Source organism: Caloenas nicobarica, chromosome Z, assembly GCF_036013445.1.
Source record: "Caloenas nicobarica isolate bCalNic1 chromosome Z, bCalNic1.hap1, whole genome shotgun sequence".
Taxonomy (NCBI): Eukaryota; Metazoa; Chordata; class Aves; order Columbiformes; family Columbidae; genus Caloenas; species Caloenas nicobarica.
This window is the reverse complement of record NC_088284.1, coordinates 103,051,652-103,069,371: the sequence shown is the minus strand read 5'-3', so window position 1 is coordinate 103,069,371 and position 17,720 is coordinate 103,051,652. Positions and strand designations below refer to the sequence as shown.

The 17,720-nt window shown below is 42.2% G+C and overlaps 1 protein-coding gene across 1 annotated transcript in view; it reads right to left on the bottom strand.

Moving 5' to 3' along the window:
* Positions 1–9,171: 9,171 nt before the first annotated feature.
* RNF11 (ring finger protein 11) overlaps positions 9,172–17,720 on the bottom strand; it is a 31,277-nt gene continuing 22,728 nt past the window's right edge. Inside the window, exons 2-3 of the mRNA XM_065657715.1 lie at positions 11,008–11,177; positions 9,172–10,358 (exon numbers count right to left, since the gene is read on the bottom strand). Coding sequence (XP_065513787.1) covers positions 10,187–10,358; positions 11,008–11,177 — 342 coding nt within the window. The 3' untranslated portion in view covers positions 9,172–10,186. The remainder of the gene's footprint in view (positions 10,359–11,007; positions 11,178–17,720) is intronic.

Sequence of the window (17,720 nt, the reverse complement as noted above, 5' to 3'; positions counted from 1 at the left end):
CAACGAAACTTTAAAGATTCACAGATTTAATCTCAGCTATAGATGTTTGTTTGAGTTCATACTGCCAGCAGCTGAGAAGGAAGAATCAGGTTTTCCAAATACCTGCTTAGTTGAAATGGTGGGAGGAAATCTTGGTGTACAAGAAACGCGGCAGGAGGAGCTCCGAGTCCTGGGCATTGCTAGTTGTGCGTGGAAACTTCTCTTGACCAGCTTTTACCAGTCACGTTTTTGCTTCGATAAGAAACTTGCTGGTGAAAAAAAAAATGGTCTCCCTTATGCAGGTATCTCGACTTTTTCTTTAATTTGGTTCTCGTGTCAAGTCTGCTGCTCGTAGCAGCTGAATGATTTACTGAGGATTTGGAGCGGGGGGGAAGGTGGTGACAGTATAAAACTGCATCACCTCTTTGACAAGCTTAAAAACGAGAGGTCCTTAGGAAACGGTTTTTTCATCAGAACAAACGTGACCTGAAGTTTATATCAAATTTAAAGCACAAGTCCTTGAAGGTGACTTAAGAAACAGCAATGTTGCACTGGCTGCGCAGCAACGCGGGGGTCACTGTGGCAGTCGATTGCTTCTTAAAATAATTGTTCTGGGCTTTGCCTGGCTCGAGATGCCCACGTTGGTACAGGGGTGGATGGAACAGCCCCCCTGGGCACGGCGCTCTGCCTTTCACAAAGGAGAGCCCTTGATGTTTTTTCTCTTTGTTGATCTTTTGGGGGAATTTCTGTGTTAAGGGGCTTTGAGAATAGAGCAACGAGCTGGGTCTGCTTTAATTGCTGCTTTTCTGCAAGACTGGTGAAGTCAGACGTAACACGAATTTGACTTGTATTTACCGTTCTCCAGGCTAGCTCCATGTTCGGATGCCTGTGGGTTTTTGGGGCACACTTCTACCTCCCTTTTGAAAGAGCTTCATCCCCATGACCCCTTCTGAGATGTGGAGATGGGAGGTCTGCTGACAGCCCTTTTTCTCCAATGGAGATATTCGTCAGGAATATTCATATCTATGTACCTCACAGTGAATATTCTTTCCAAAGTGATTGTTCCCAGCAGAAGAGAAAATTGACAGTTTATAGCGCTGCTTTTACCTCCTCTGAGGAAACTACATTGTTTTATAATTGCAAATTAATATGCAAGCAGACAGAACCACCTGTTCCTCCACACGGACAGCTTACATTGTCTTAAAAATAGACACCCTTTATAAAAGCCTTCCCAAGTTAAAATCATAGATGAAGAACGCATTTTTTTAAAGTTACTTTCTCAGATAAATTCAGTTTGGATAAATTTCTCAATTCAGACAAAGTTCAGTATAAACAAGTTATGCTATTTACATATTTCACATCAAAACTTGAATGTAAAAATTCAGTCATTCTTCGTATAGAATAAAAAATAATCTTGTTCTATTTCGTGCATATAATGCCTCTTCTTCCAGTTGTGTCCTCTTCAAGTATTTTGGCAGTCTTAGCATCTTGTAAGCAAGCAGTGCCATGAAAATTAGCATAAATTGTACTTTGCAGAAAGCGAACAATCCTTCCAACTGTAGATTCATCTCTCAAGACCAGTGAGACGCTCTTTGAAATTTCACCCACAACTAAGTTTTGCCTGATCTTGGATGCGTTGCACAAAGGACACACTGTGCAATACCCAGCCAGCTGCCCTGATTCTTTGCAGCAATGAAGATCCAAAGATTTTCCACAGTGATCTTGAGTCAAGCACAAGCACCAGTCATATCATGGAGCTGATCTCCAGCTCCAGCTGAGGACCTCGCAGTCAGCCGTGGTCAAGCAGCCCGTGCTTTCACTCTCTACTTTTCAGCTCCCAACCAGTAGGAAAATTCACCTTCCTGATGGAACAGCAAATATTTACGGGCTGTAATATTCTGAACTCACTAGAGGAATATAACACCTTGCTTGCCAAAAGGTAAATGGAAGGTCTGGTATGTTGTCACTGTATACGTTTTGCAAGGTGTTACATTTTGAATTGCCAATCGTTGCCCTGTGTTCATCAACGTACCTCATTTTGATGCTCTTTGGCGGCAGGGATCCAGCGCTCAGTGGGGTTGGGCTGGGCTGGAAGGGCTGGGCTGGGCTCGCTTCTCCATCGCTTCTGCTGAAGCAGCTGCGTTCTGCCTGGAGCAGCTCCAGAATGGCCATTCGCTTCATCACTCGGGAGTCTTGAGTACAGTGAATTAGCAAAAGTACAATTGGTGCAAGTTCTCAAGCAGCTTCAGTGTTCAGTCTATTCACCTACCAGAAAACAGCAGATATTCTAATGGAATCACGATTTTCAGCATGGCCTAAGATTCAGGAAATGTAAGTACTGCTTCAGATAGATGTAGTCAGCACAACACCTGGTGTGCAAAAGGAGCGCTCCCCTCTGCTTTCAAACATTGAATTGTCTGACGGAGGCCAGAGAAACCCACTCTGAGTGCTGGGCTCTCACCAACAGCTGCTCCTGTCAACCCTTCTCTGGCCTCAGCAGAGCCAGAGGAGCTCACCAAAGGCAAACTGCTAACTCCGATACAAGAAAATAGCTTTCTGCACTTGGTAGGACCTTTATCATAAAAGTCATAAACTGTATTTCTTTTTCTATGCAGTTTTTTTTTTTTAGTAGCACTGATAAGTGGTTTCCTGCCAGTAGCCGAGGAGGGGAAGAAATGACTACTCAGTGTCCTGGGTGTCTGCAGCAATTGCCGTGGTGCCTCATGTGGCATCACCATGTCACCTGGAAGTGGCAGCGGCCAGGAAGGGACAAGCAGAAAAACGAACACAGCTTTTATCGCTAGATCTGACATGTGGAATCTGTGTATGTATGTTCTCTCATTAAACTGAAGGGAGGACATGGGCTGAAAAGCCAGCAGTTTAACCTGAGGTCTAACGAGGTGTAACTACACCGACACCTGGCTCCTACAGGTAACACCAGATGCGATACCTGTTGGATGGAGAATGGTGGGGCTGAAGGTTTTCTCGATGTTCGGAAGGGATTTTGATGAAGTGACAAACGTGATACAACTACTATTATTTGGAAACACCGACTTATGATTGCTCAACTAAACCAGTAGCCTAGGAACATGCTTTTGATTATTACTGATAGGCAGTTCTGCTACGATCTACAATTAATGCATTCGGTCATGGATGGTTCGTTTAAAGACTGTCCCATTCTGGCAGTGCTTGGCCTCGGGCTGTTCACACTGCAGTGACACAGCACTGAAACCTTTGCTTAGGAAACTTGGCCTTTTGTAAAATACAGCAGCACAGAACAGGATCATATCCAACATTTCGTCCCATTTCACACTGGTTTTGGCATTAAATTATGTATTGAGTGGCTTAGTATTTTTAGTTGATCTATGGCCTGGGACCAAGACTACTCAAAGATGGTGGGATGATATAATACGTCTGGCCCAGCAGAAGCATCAGATACTGCTCCTCTGCGTGAAACCGGCTTTCCTCCACGTCAGCCCCAGAATGCAGAAGACACTCCCAAGAGTTTAAATAAAACATGCTCAGCCTCCGGTTCCACCTGCGAGGTGCGCTTCTTTGCCTTCTCAAGCATAAAAACACAGCACCAAAGCAGATGTATATGAAATGACCAAACCAACGTGTTCCACGGAGTTCCCCCTCTGGGAGGAAGAGGAGAAGATAAAGAGGTGAGTCATGTTGTTTACTGCTCTACAGGAAAATGGTTAATGGTCGGAAACGTCACCGATGGATGAGATCAGAAAACCTGAAGAGGCTCATTATGTGCTGCAAATACCTTTTTGTGATGGATTAGATGCAAAGTGTGCATTGGCACGTTTTTTAATTGAATGATTTGTCATCATGAAATATTTCCGAAGATGCTATCTAGGTTTGCTTCAGGTGTTTAAAAAAATATCAATACAAATACTTTCTTTTAAAAGCATGCCCAGTATATCCCTGTCTCCAAGGTTTATGAACAGCAGCAGAGCTAATATCTGCATTGCACTGTGGTAAAATTCTCCATGGTGTTTGCTCCAATTTCAACTATGTTTTTGTAGGACTGGGCTGTGTTCCATTTTTGTCTGGGTTTTTTAAAATCTCTGGGCCTACTTACTTTCATTGCTGGCTAAACATAGGCAAAGTGTTTATTTAGAATTATGTATTGCATTGAATTCTGCTTGCTTTCTTCCTCCTTGACTATTTCACGGGAAGAATACAAAACAGAGCAGTCACGCCCCCCTGCCCCCCATGTTCTTTATGGGCTGTTTCAACTCAAAACAGAAAAAAAAAATCAAAAAACTGTTTATCTCCTTTTAGTCATGTGCTGTAGCAGCAGTTTCAGGTCTGTGGCTGAAAAGCAACGTTGGTGAGAAATCCGGTGAGTAGAAGCTGCCGTAGCCTGGCCGATTTTCATCTCTCGCTGTTCTTTTCACAGGTGGAGGTGAGAGGCCACGTTCTTTGTGCCAGAGCCGTGCGGGACGTTCGTCTGCGATGCTGGAGCCCCAGGGGCCACGTTTGGCGTTGACGGTGTCCGGGGTGCAGTTCTGGGATGAGCTGGTGTTTTGCTGGTGAACGTGGTGCTTTTCCTGGTGCTTTAGTAAAGGTGGTGCTGGGCGATGCCTGAAGGCTGGCTCTGCTCCTGCTATCCAAAGATGCGGAGTAGGAACTTTAGCTCCGACAGAGTTCAGTAAATCACTCTAGGGAGGTGAAGCGATGTTGTTTAACTCTAGAAGATACAATATATGGGTCATGTTCAATGTCATCTTCATTTGGGTACAGTACCCAGCAGTTGTCATCACTGCCAAGGTTACACAGCCTCTGTTGGGCAGCTGCAAAGGTTTTTTTTTTTTTAGATGCAACCAGCAGGGCCAGTGACAGTTTTGGTATTTCAGTCGTAGGATCACAGAATACCAGGTTGGAAGGGACCTCAAGCATCCTCTGGTCCAACCTTTCCTGGCACAAGCCCTGTCTAGACAAGATGTCCTGTCCAGCTGAATCTTACAAGTGTCCAATGTTGGGGAATCCGCTTCCCTGGGGAGATTATCCCAATGGCTGATTGTTCTCATTGTGAAAAATGTGCTTTGGCTTTCGTTCTTACGGCTTGTGGATAGTCAGGTTTCTGTTTGGTGATGCTGGGCTCAGCGCTGATGCAAATAATGCTCAGTATTTCTGAGGAACAACAGGAATCTCATGCGAGTGCCTTTGTAATGCATCTCTTGATGGTGAAAGTGTGTGATCTGTCACACACACACGTATATAAAAGTATATCTAGATATACACAAAAAGTCTATGTATGTATATTTATGCACGTACCAGTAGCAGGCTTTGTTGCCAAAGCTCTTTGAAAAGTTGTCAGAAGTGTTTGAACTATTAAATTCAACACTTAAAAAAAAAAAAAAAAAAAAAGTTTTTTTTTAAAAAAAAAAGCTTTGACACCTTTTCAGATGGTGGCTGAGGAGACGGCCGGGAGGTTCAGGCCCTTTGCTGCTGGTTTGCCGTGGGGTCATAAAGGAGCATGCAGAATATTCTGCAAGGAGACATCCCAGAACAAACGGGCAACCTGGTGACCTCAGCAGAAAGCGGTTCCAGGCTGGAGCGCTGAAGGGCATCGGTTAGTTTTGACTCGGGCATAGCAGAGCTCTGCCTCAGCGGGCCAGCGCCTGGGACGGCTCCGTCCTGCCCACGTAACTCCGTTTTGGAGCGATTCATCTTTTCCCCCTTGAATTTCAGCCTTGCCAGTCTCCCTCAGTCTGCTTACCCAGCATGGCTTCTTGATGAGACAGGCAGCTACCGCTCACGGGACCGCAGGGCAGGAAAAAGATGCTAAAAAGGTGGCAGTTTGTCTGTCTGTCTGCAGTGAGAACTCTGGCAAAAGAGCCTCTAGTGAGCAAAGGCAGGGCCTGGTGTGCCCAGCCATGGCGCACAGAACGCTTGGACACACACCCTTGTGTGCAGTTGTTGTTGAATTGCCTTATTTAACATAATGACAAAATTTTCTAGGGGTTGGTGCTGCAAACAATAGGTTTATGGAGGTTTTTTCTTCTTTTCAACTGAGGATGGAGGTTTGGGGGCTTTTTGTTTGTAGTACGGTTGGTTCCCTCGTGCTGAGTTAAGTACCTACCTTTGTGCTGCTAGAAACATGTACAGGCATTTTCACTAATATTTTATCATTACAGATTCCTCTCCACAGCTTTTACTTAGCAGAGTATCTGTGCAGAGTGGATATTGTAATAAATCAGTTGCTAGCGTGCAAATATAGCTATTTCTTCTGCTTAAAAGGATGGTTTCGCGGGGTATGTTTGGACTGTTCTTTTTATCAAAAGGCATTAACTTTGCGTTACATAGCAAGAATTCCAAAGCCCCTAAACTCTTATCCCAGAACAGGTTTAAATGCAAATCTGCAAAGGACGGTTAGCATAAATTATATTCTTCAAAGTTAAATGCTATATAAAAGGAAACGTTAATCCTTGAAGCTAATTTTTATTCTGGGTATTAAGTCAAGAAGGGTTCTTCTGAACAGATTTTTATTCATGTTTTTTAATAGGTTATCAACTAGTATGTATGTTTTTAATAAAAATGTGGTGTTTGTAATAAACTGTATTTGTAATCCACTACCACCTATTTTGTTTCTAAATCCATTTTAATCCAGGATTTAGCTGATGAGAGGCCTTGTATGTTTGGTTTCAGCCATCTTGTTATTTATTTGACTTGCTGTCTGACTCAGAAGAATTTTCATCTTTACTACGATTGCACAAGGACAGGAAACATTGAAGTCCTGGCGCTGTGGCAGCTTAAGTAAGTTCAGGTATTTCATAATCCCTTAGCCCAGAAATAGAAATTTCTACCGCTGCAAAGAGAGAACTGTCAGCCTTCCAAACACGTAATTGCTTTCAGCCCTGGGAAGCTGCAAGACAGCAGGAACTTTAAAAACCTAAAAGCCCTTCTGCAACACCAGCTCCTCACAAATTAACTGTTGGGTTTTGTTGTTTGTTTACGTAGAAATTTTGTTATTTTCTCCCAGATTTACATAATGAACTATAGCAACAAGTAATAAGGATCATCATCCTTACATGTAAAATGATGGAAGTGGTAATTCCAGTAGCATGCAAGAGTTTTTAAGCATCAAGGTCTTACAAAATTGAGTATTTATTACTTGTCGTTGCATCTCTTTTGCCTCAGATTTGTGGAAATTTTGTTTTCTTCTGTTGTATGAGACAAAAATCCTTCTCTTACTCTAATCTGCAGCTGTAACCTAACGATGTCCCTGCTGTACAAGCACCGTGGCTGCTGGTGATGCCCTTGTCTCTAACGGGGCCAGCAGGTCGCTCGGTGCGGTGGCGTCTGGCAAGGACTAGTGCTGGGTGGACTCTCACCCTCGCTGGCTCTTGCGTTGTCACCTGAAACGGATTGAGCCTGATGGTCCCCTCGGCTGTTTCTGGGGCTGGGACAGGGTTGTTTGGGCAGTTACGGTTCTGAAGTACAAACAGCGTTGTTCACTGCACGTTTTCATCCCGCCGCACAGTCCCTACAAAATGCTTTAAAGCAACATTTTTTGATTACCGTAGAGGCACCTACGAACTCGGCAACTTACACCCAGTAACTGAGAGAGTAATTTTTTTTTTTTTTTTTAGATTGCTTTGCAGACTTTTGCCACGGGCCTGTTGACCCTGAAGCATCCAGCCCTGGCATCAGAAGGGCTGCGGCTGAAGAGGGCAGATGAGGAAGAACAAGAACCAGCCCTGCAGCAGACTGGGGTGAGGAAACGGCTGGGCTGGAAATGGACTGTCTCATGTGTTTGAACTGTAAGTAATTTATTAGACATCTCTGAGACAGGAGGCAAATAATCTCATCTTACAGATGGTGGAGTTAAAACACAGATCTGGTTTCACAACTGCAGCTAAAATGCAGGTTACACGTTATTTGGCATTAAATTCTTTTGAATTAGAAATCATCCAGAACAGCATTGCACCTAGAAACTTGAAAAACCATTTGATTTATTTGTTATATTTACACATTTGTCTTTAATCTAAAATTTGAACTTTTTGGAATGTTTTTGTGTAATCACCTCTAGTTTTAGCCCTTCACACCTTTTTGCTATTTAACAAGTATCTTAATAAAAGTAATTTTTTTCCCTTAGCCCGGTAAGTAAATCAGTGTTAAAAGTTCAACTATACAAAGTGCCTAGAAAAGCATTTCAGCTCAGTAATTGGTCACTTCATATTTCTTTCAAATCTTTCTTAAATCTTGTAATAAATAAGGACTAATACCAACATGACGATGCTGTTTTTTTCAAATTGTTCATTTGCCAGTTTTCACAAGAAAATAAATGAATACTTAATGTGGACATTATTTTACCAAAAAAAAAAAAAAAAGAGAAACCAAACCCCCAAAACAAACAGACAAAAAGGAGGACACGAACACACATGGAATGATGAAAAGGAACAGTGATATTGCACAGCTTCAGGTCTCTCTTCCCAGAATTTTGATCCTTGTAATTAGGTATGTACGAATTCAGCAAAAATTTGTGTCCAGATAAATGTGTAGCAATTTGAGTGAATCTACCACTGCAGACTGCTTTCAGTTCCTCCTGACTGCTACCTGGAGTTCTTCTCTAAGAGAGCAGGTTGCTGTCAGCTGCAGGAATAATAAATAAATCAACATGTTGATTCTACGTTTTGCTGAACAACCCTTCAAAAATTATCCATAACATGCACAACTTGATATTGTAAATACACCGAGTCTTCAAAGTACTTGGGTCTTTAAACACAACTTGCTGTGTCAAATACTCAAGCTATATACGAAAACCAATCAAGAACGTTCCCTGATTTGTTGTGGTTAACTCGAGATTGCCATCTCATTTTGCAAGATCAGGACTTCTCCATGTATTAGCATCCTGTTGGATGTATGAAAGTCAAAGTAGGGTACATTTAGGAGGAAAAAAAAAAAAAAGCTAAGTGGAAAAAAAGGTCTTTATAGCTACAATCTCTGCTAGACCATCTCTTAAGCACATACTGTTTGCTACAGAAATTAGCTAATTATGTCATTCTGGCTAGCACAGCACTGTTTGCCCCTCAGCTGCTTGTATGACAGTCTGTGTTTATATAAACTTTGCATTTATGTGCAGAGCAAAATATATTTTTCTCATATCTGATTTCATCTCTGGTGGACTGGTGTGTCAGCCAGCAGGGCTTAACAGATACATTTCATACAGGAGACTGAGATACAGTATGTTTATTCTTAACTTCTGGTAACCTAAGAACTACAAGAACGAGAGATGCAGTATCCATTTGCTATGATCCAAGACAACCATTTTTAGGGAGAAAAACGTAGAATAAGTGATCAATGCTAACACTACATTAGTTCCAATTTTTTTTTTTTCAGCCATGGTAGCTTAACTATTTATTGTCCATCTGGCCCACTTTTAACCTATTCGAGTTAAAGGTGACAAAGTTTAAGGCCTAAAAAAACATGAAACCATAATTTCACAGTAGGACCTGTTTCCTGTCTTCATATTCCGCACCACTTGTAGAAAAGGGATAATGCATCTCAGTTTGCTTACAAGCTAGGAGATCACTTTGAAGTCTGCGTATTCCTAACTGCAAACAAAATATAGCACTTTTAACAGGTTATAAATAAACTGGTTTTCAAGCATAGAGCCAGCCCAACAATAACAATACACTATTAAAAAGACCTAAGGCAATGAATTCCATCTCCAATGGAAAAAAAAAAAAAAAGAAAAAAAAAAACCTGTGCAAACAAGCTTAAAACTATTTCTTTGTGCCAGTGTTATAAAATGTAGATTTCAATAAAGCCTTGACCCAAATGCCAGGACTTGTGAAAAGAATCAGAACAAAACTGGTTACTTTATTTAGGAAAAAAATACTCTTACCTTGCTGCTAATAAAATTGGATACACGCAGTTTAAACATTTACAGTTGCCATAACACTTTACACAATTCCTATATACGGGTGTAAGAACAAACATTAAAAGACAATGGTGGGTCAAGGCTTTACATTAAAAATAACAACCTACTTTTTCTATAGTCTCTAAAATACTATGTTTTTTCCAATATTTGCAGCCATTCAGGAATATTTTTTTTAATTTATTTCTTAGGAAATGTGTACTTTGTGCATGATCTTAATTCCTAATTCCTGGCTCTTTGGGCTGAATGACAAAAGGATCAAACCCATTGAAGTGGATGGTCTCAAAGGTTCGGTGGAGAAACCTGGGCTCAGTTAGTCTCATAGGAGGACAGCAGCGCTGCATCCACTGGCTCCATGCAGGATGGACAGGTAAAGGATCTCATCAACCAGTCATCTATACAGTCCAGGTGGTAAATGTGCATGCACGGCAGAAATCGGATAGGGTCCCCATAAACAAAGTCCATCATACAAATGACACACCTGAGAAAAAAAAAAAGAAAAAAATAAGAAAGAAAAAAAGCACCATAAAAATATTTAAGCTGCTGTTACCACACTGGAAATGGAAAGTAATGAACTATCTGCTCCTGGATATGTTTGAGACAAACAAACTTTATTACTTGTAGATACTGTGGGGAGTTGTTAGCTCTGCCCGTGCTGACTCCACCAAGCGCTAGGTTTTGATTTTTTAGTTGTGTTTTTTTTTTTTTTTTAATTTTTTTTGTGTGCGTTTCCTTTGGAGTATGTGCCTGTGGTTACAACGTTAGTGAGGGCAGGAAGCCTTCTGTAGGCATGGCAGGGCAGCTCAGAGTGCACAAAAGGAGAAATGGTAAAATGGAGCCATAAGGTAAGGAAGTAACATGAAATTATTTCCCTGTGAAGAGAGGATAAAGCAGGGGGGGGGTGGAAATCAAAACACACTATGAGGGTATGAATGGCATGGGTTGGGAAAGTAAGTTTCACCTGTAACAGGAGAACAAGTGTGGATAAAGGTTATTTTTTTCAGAAAGCTACATTAAATTACAGGCCCTGCAGATCAGGCAAAACCAGGAGGACAAGAGCAGGTTTCCCTGGGCAATCCGATAAACCAAAGCGACAGCCGCATCAGCTCAGTCAGGTTCCTGTCACTTACTCTCTGATCTTCTTCTCGGAGCCGTCTCGCCCGGGGTCATAGACGCCTTTGGGGAGGTGCTGGATGAGGCCGATCCGCTGCGCTATCCGGATCTGCTCCTCCTCGGTCAGCTGCGTCGCCAGCCGCGTCTGGCTGGGCGTCGGGTGATAAACAGGAACAGGGACCTGCTCCTAAAATTAAAATATTTCCATTAAAAAAAAACCAAACAGACCACTACAGATGCCTTTCTAGCATTTTGTGCTACAGTACACACAATGTATCTAACTTTTCCTCTCTTAGTCCTACAAATGTATGACGTCCCACTCCTACTTTGCAATTTTGGGGCTGTAATTGTATTGAGAATGGGGTAAGGAATTGAGGCCAGCATCTTGAGCAAGGAGCGGTTCGTGGTTGTTCTCTGCAAAATCTTTTTAACTCCAGGAATCGTTCATACGTGAACTACATGTCCAAGAAACTCCACATGCCAGCAGGCAAATCAACCTTACAGGCACCTGGTGAACTGCTCAAATACTGAATTGAACAACATAGTGGCCAAGGAAGAGACCCCAGTATTTGCAACAAAAAGTAGATTTTTGGTTTTTTCTTTTACATTTAGGAAGAATTATTTGCAGAGATAAGGACAGCACCTATTCTTAAGAGTGTTAGAGAGGAAGGGGTTTTTTTGTTTCTGTAATAATTAAAATTTATGTGAACTGTTCTGGGCCACACAAGCTCCAATCCAGAACTGTGGATTTAATTCTTGTGTGTTTAAAGTGTCACCTGGACAATAGAAGGAATAGATTAAGTAATCTCCTTTGTTCTCATACATTAATATAGCTTCACAAGTTCTCCCAAGCTGGATTTCAACTGCTATATGTTTAAAGTACATATTTCCCAAACAAAAAATAGACAGCATGTAGGTATGACACAGTCCTTCCTCGGCTACATTCTGAGAAGCTTCTTTTCAATATTAACAAACTTTAGATGAGATATTTTCACTAACATTTATATTAACACGGCACTTACTTTACTCTCTTTCTAAGCACTTTTTTTTTGACATAAGTACCAATTTTGAACAGGAGATACCATTAGGACAGTATTAGCCAGTACCCACAAATCAACTGTTAATAGGGAGATGATTTCTTGTAATAGGCCGATTTTAGTGGCACTTCTTAAACAGCAGAAAATAATTCAACCTATAGATGTGTTCTGAAAATAAACCTGGTGCATCAGCGACACAATAGCATCGACTCATCTGTCTGAAAAACGCAGAAGTTGATGTTTCAGAGGACGTTGCTGCAGAACCAGCAGCCTGCAGAGTATGTGCAGCTGCAGCACGGGAAGCGCCGATGCAGCGCATCGCACAAGGCTCCCATCGCCAAACTGTCACTCGTCACCGGTATGGTGACAACGTGGGCTTTTACTGCCCAGGACAGAGCCACCACCTTCCAAAATGTGTGTCCTGACAGAGCAAGGACAGCTGTGGGCATCCCCGGGGCCCTGTGGCAGCAGGAACAGCCTTCCCCTCTCCTGCTCCCTCTTCACCTTTGACGCTGCTCTAGTGCTGCATTCAACTGACACCAACACCTGGCGAAGTGCAGATACGGAGTTTAACACATGTAACGCTGTGCTTGTAAACCTGATAAAGTGATTCTTCTCTCACTGCTAGGAAGCACAGCAAGTGGAAACACAGACGGGAGGCCGGGAGAAAGCAGCCCCTGGAGCGCACAGCGGTGCCCAGCAGCAGAAGTCCTCGCTTACAGAAAATGCTCATCACAAATACAGAAACGCTAATAAAAAATACAAGTCTGCCTGGCAATTCTTCTTTTAATACAGTGCCTACCACTTACAATTCAGCTGTAGGGTAGAAGTCATAGTCTTCTCTTAATTTAGCTACAGAAGGACTTTCCCCTCTGATTGCCCAGCAGAGCTCAGAGGAATTATGAGCAGGTTCAAGAGACAAAACGCCAGTGGTTCTGTAAGTTCATTAATTTCCTGACTACTCTAAACTGTATTTCACAGAATGAGCTGTGAAATGAGCTGCCTTTTAATGGCCTAAATTATATAAAGTACTTTCTAATCATTGTTTGGATAGCACCAACTGAAGCTAGGGATGACCTGTCAGATATAACAGTATTCAAGAGGGGGCTCTGCAACCTTTGGTACCAACAATATAAAGCATTTTTTTCTCCTCCCAAATGCTGCAGACCCTCTGCACCGAACACAACAGCTCCAGACAGAGCCCAGTCCTGGTTTTATGTTTCAAGAACTTAACACCACAAGCTATTAGTAACTTCCCCCCCACCCAGGGCTTTGCTATACTTCTTTGGACAGATTATTAAATCTATAGCAGAAGACAGTACTCCTTCATTTGTTACAAAGACATAGAGAACACTTAGTATTTGGAGAGAGATGATGCATCCTCCTTCCCATGCTGGAAAAAAGAGGAGCAATGTAACTAACCACAGGCATGGGCAGGAGGAGGGGAGGCCACTGAATTCAGTAAAGCTCCTCCTGGCAAAACCATGACTGCAAGTGATAATGCAGAAATACAAGGAAAGGCAAAAAACAGGAGGAAGAAAAAAGATCCAATAAACTCTCAGAACATCTGAACGTAGTAGTGACAATTGGTAGCAAATGCCTGTAGCAGAGCAGCAGCAAACTGGTCATCTCAGCAGAAATTACATAGCAAAAGGACACTACGGTGAAGTAATCTGTTGGGAGTTAAAACTATCACGTTTGGACAATTCTGAAATGAGAAATCAGTCACACTATCCAACCAATGACTGCTTCGGTTAAGTTTTGGACAGTAAATTAACACAACTTTTAAGCCATTTCTGCATCACTGCAGTGCCCCTTCCATGGGTGCCACCTTCCCCACGGAGACCTGAAGAACCAGGGGGGCCTGATGGACCCCGGGACCCCCTTCCCACCCCAAATACAGAAATGCTTTCCGCCCACCAGCACTGTATGGAAACACTCCGGCCTGTCTCAGGTTCCCTCCCCACGGAGCCACCACCCTGCACGACGTGTCTGACATGCCCAGTTAAGGCAGGGATTTACAGCCGCCAGCTGTGGGCTTCTACAGTTTCACATACTGGACAAGAATCTCCTGTCAGATGAGTAACCGTGGGTGAAAATGGTGCCGTCTTTCACCACGACATCTTTGTGAATCCAAAAAACTGGAGTTGGTGCGGCTGCCACGGTGTTGTGAAAAATGCATAAGTTGCGCTACTGTCAATAAAAACGGGTGGCCACTCAGTACGGTACGGTTTCTTAACACGCTGTCTGGTGACACTTCAATCTCAAATTGCAATTACTATGAAAAGCCAGAGCACCCCAGAAACTGGCTACAAACATACCAGGCAAATGGAAGAACACAGCTGCACGCATTGCAGAGATTTAAATTACGGGGTACACTGACAAAGGCCTTTTCAAACCAGTCCTCTCCCCACAACAGATTAAAAAGGCGTGTTTGTATGATTCTGAAAATACCTTAAACTATTTATTCATGAGAATACGAGAGCCCAGGTTGCTCTGACAGTTTGACAAAGCGACATCCAGCATCCCCAGAGGGGTCAAAGCAAGGGATGGAGCAGACTGCACAAAGTGCTCCCTCAGATGGACCCACCAGCTGCTCCAGGCTCCCTCAGCCCCCAGTAGCCCCCAGTAGCCCCCAGCACCCCCCCAGCTGGCCCCACACCGGCAGCTGCATCCCCTGCTTTCTCCTCTAGCAAATCTCCAAAGCGTTTTTGGAAGTTAAGCTCATCCGACAATAATTTCAAGCCGCCTGTAAGGGCAGAGCCCAGCCCTGCCCGTGCAGGTTTGTCACCCCTCTGCAAAGCCCTCGCAGTTTATAATTACTATATTTATCAACACACAAGGTCCCGCTTGCTCCAGCTTGGATATTCAAGGGTAACGACATAAGGACCCGAGACTTCAGTCAACTTACACTGGTAGCTAGATGCCCCCTTACCTGGACATATTTATATAAAGATCGTATTACCCAAGTAATTATTATTTTACTCCAAAGACAAGCACGAATTTATTGCTCGTGTCTCACTTTTCTGTTATCTACCATGGAAAATGTTTTTGTGGACAAAATTACAAAATACTGAACTTCTAGCCAAAGTCTGTGTTATTTATTATTTGATAAAGATGTCAGGCACTTCAAATCAAGAAGAAATTTCATGTTAACTCTATTCCTCCATGCAAAAAACCTAAAAAAGGCCAAAGCAAATAATAAAAACCACATATCAGTGTCAGACCATGAAATAAAAATCACTTTCTGGCACTTAATTTGCTTTAATCAATTATTTTTTTCCCATATGAATTTAGTAATGATGAAACATCTCAGATGGCCGCAGTCCTGGAGATACACGACTTTTTTCTTGTTCACAAAGTAGGTGATGTCAGCACAAGTTTCCTTGGCTTTCTGTGCACAGAAATCATTCCCTCCTAACGTTTATTCAGCCCTTAAGTAACAGCATTAATTCAGACTCCAGGACTACAGCAGGGTTTGTGTCTCCATATCACCCTGGCTCCTCTTTTGCGGGGAGGACAGAATCACAGAGGGCATCTGCAGGTCTGCATTTTTCCACATTTCATGAAAATAAACATTTTCGCACGTGGCTTAAAAGGCCCAGACACTGTTTCTGCATGCAGATTCCCACGCACGTTCTGGCCTAGACAAAGGAGGTTTCTCATCAATATAACTTACCTTGGTTACTTATGCTGCTGTAAATCTGCCTCTCTTGTTTTACAGCATTTCCATCTTGTTTTTGCAAATGCAATGAATTTGTAACACTCTGAAAACAGGTCAGCAGTAGATCAGAAACTCTTAATCCCTGGATAAAGATTAAGATCCCTCTATGCCACATAGCAGCAGTATGTTATCAGGGCTTTTGTTTGTTTGTTGGTTTTAATAATTGCGCCAACGTGCACAAATTCTCCTTTCAGGAAGGTCAAAGGTGAGATGAATAACTCATAATATCTCATAGTTGCAGAGGATAAAGCTTCACTGCTGTCCCCGAGATCTGTCTACAGCCACCTGCTTTCCACTCTGACCGCTTTGCTCGGTTCCTATCTCTAAATTTTCTTCTTCATCTAATCCAGTGCTCTCCATGTGTCTCACCCTGGGATATTTATTTGCATTTTAACACCAGATCACCAGCACATCTGTTAATTCAGTCCAACAAAGCAGACACACATCTTCCTTGCTATGTTTATCCTAAGTCTTTTTTAGACTTTTTTAAATACCGGTAGGTATCGCGTTTACACTCCTTGTGGTCGGTGCCTAATTAATTAATGCAGATATAAAAGTTCCATTTGAATTTCACCAGCCATTCCCACAGTTCTTTTTGAAACCTCTTCGATACAAAAATGTCTTTATTAAAATATGTTGTCTGAATGTGTTGCCTCTTTTTCCTCCTCAAAATCCCCACTGAATTTTATGAAATTTTCTATTCTTGCTACTTTATTACTCATAAGGAACCTGCTGGGATGACAGTCCAGAGGCCTTTTCTGTGAAAACTATTCTGATCTGGATGAAAAGATTCCAACTCCATCTGTATGTGAATGCACATTCTGAAATAATATCCTCCCCCAAGACATATTAATGTAAAACCACTCGCCATTATAAATGTGCATTATACGACAACTACAGCTTACTTTAATAATCCTTGCATTACGAGCAGCCTGCCAACTATAAAAACCTTTTTCTGCCATACAGAACAGTTCATTTATAAAGCGAAATGCCAGTTGCTATAAAACATCATCTAATGAAGTCGTTACCTGATCTTTTATATTTCTGCTTCCAGGTGGCCAGTCAGTATAAATAACTGCAATAGTTGAACACTTACACTAAAAAGTTATTTTGAAAGAAAAATCCTCTCCTCTCACCTCTCCTGCTTGGAGGAGACACCTGGGACAGACAACCAGGTCGGACAGACCTGGACACACAAAAGGAGCTGTTCTGGCACAAGCTGGAATCCACAGCACAGGTCTGTCTAGCAGGCACCATTCACTTAACAGTCACGTAGTCAGAAAAGAGATTAAACAATAAATTAACACCGTATTAAGCAAAACTGTAACTGACCCTTTACCAAGTTTTCAAGCCTGCCAAACAAAGACTGATTCCCTTTCTGTGAGAAAGAGGAAGATCCAAGTAGTTCTCTCCCAACAAATAATAATGTGTTTCAAAACAATTGCACCACCCTACTAAATATACGCTCACCTTCAAAATAGAGTTCCAAGTCCTTGCATTTCTCAGGATTCCTCCCTAAGAAGACTAATCACACAATTTAAATTTTGAACGTATGTTTGATTCATCTGGAACTTTAAGGCCAATAAATGTATACTTCACTTTTAAGATTTATTAAGGGATTGTTCTGCTACCACTGCTTGCTGGAGAGAGCTTACTTCAAGTGTCCGTGACCATTTTAAACAAAACCACTTTACTTTGACATATTCCTTGATAAGTTTGACAGCACTGAAGGACAAAAAAAAATCTCCCAAGCCCACAACATACAAAATTTTACATCTCAGTTTTTCCTTTCAAGTTTTATTAGAATCACAATTATAATTTAAATATGAAATAGAGAATTTTCCTGCAGAAATAGACATGTGCACCAGCATCTTACTGGTCCATAGCCCATAGGAGATCAATGTTCCAAAACCCAGCAAGGGCCCCCCCACACACCTGGGATGTGTTCAGGTTCACACACGTTTCCCAC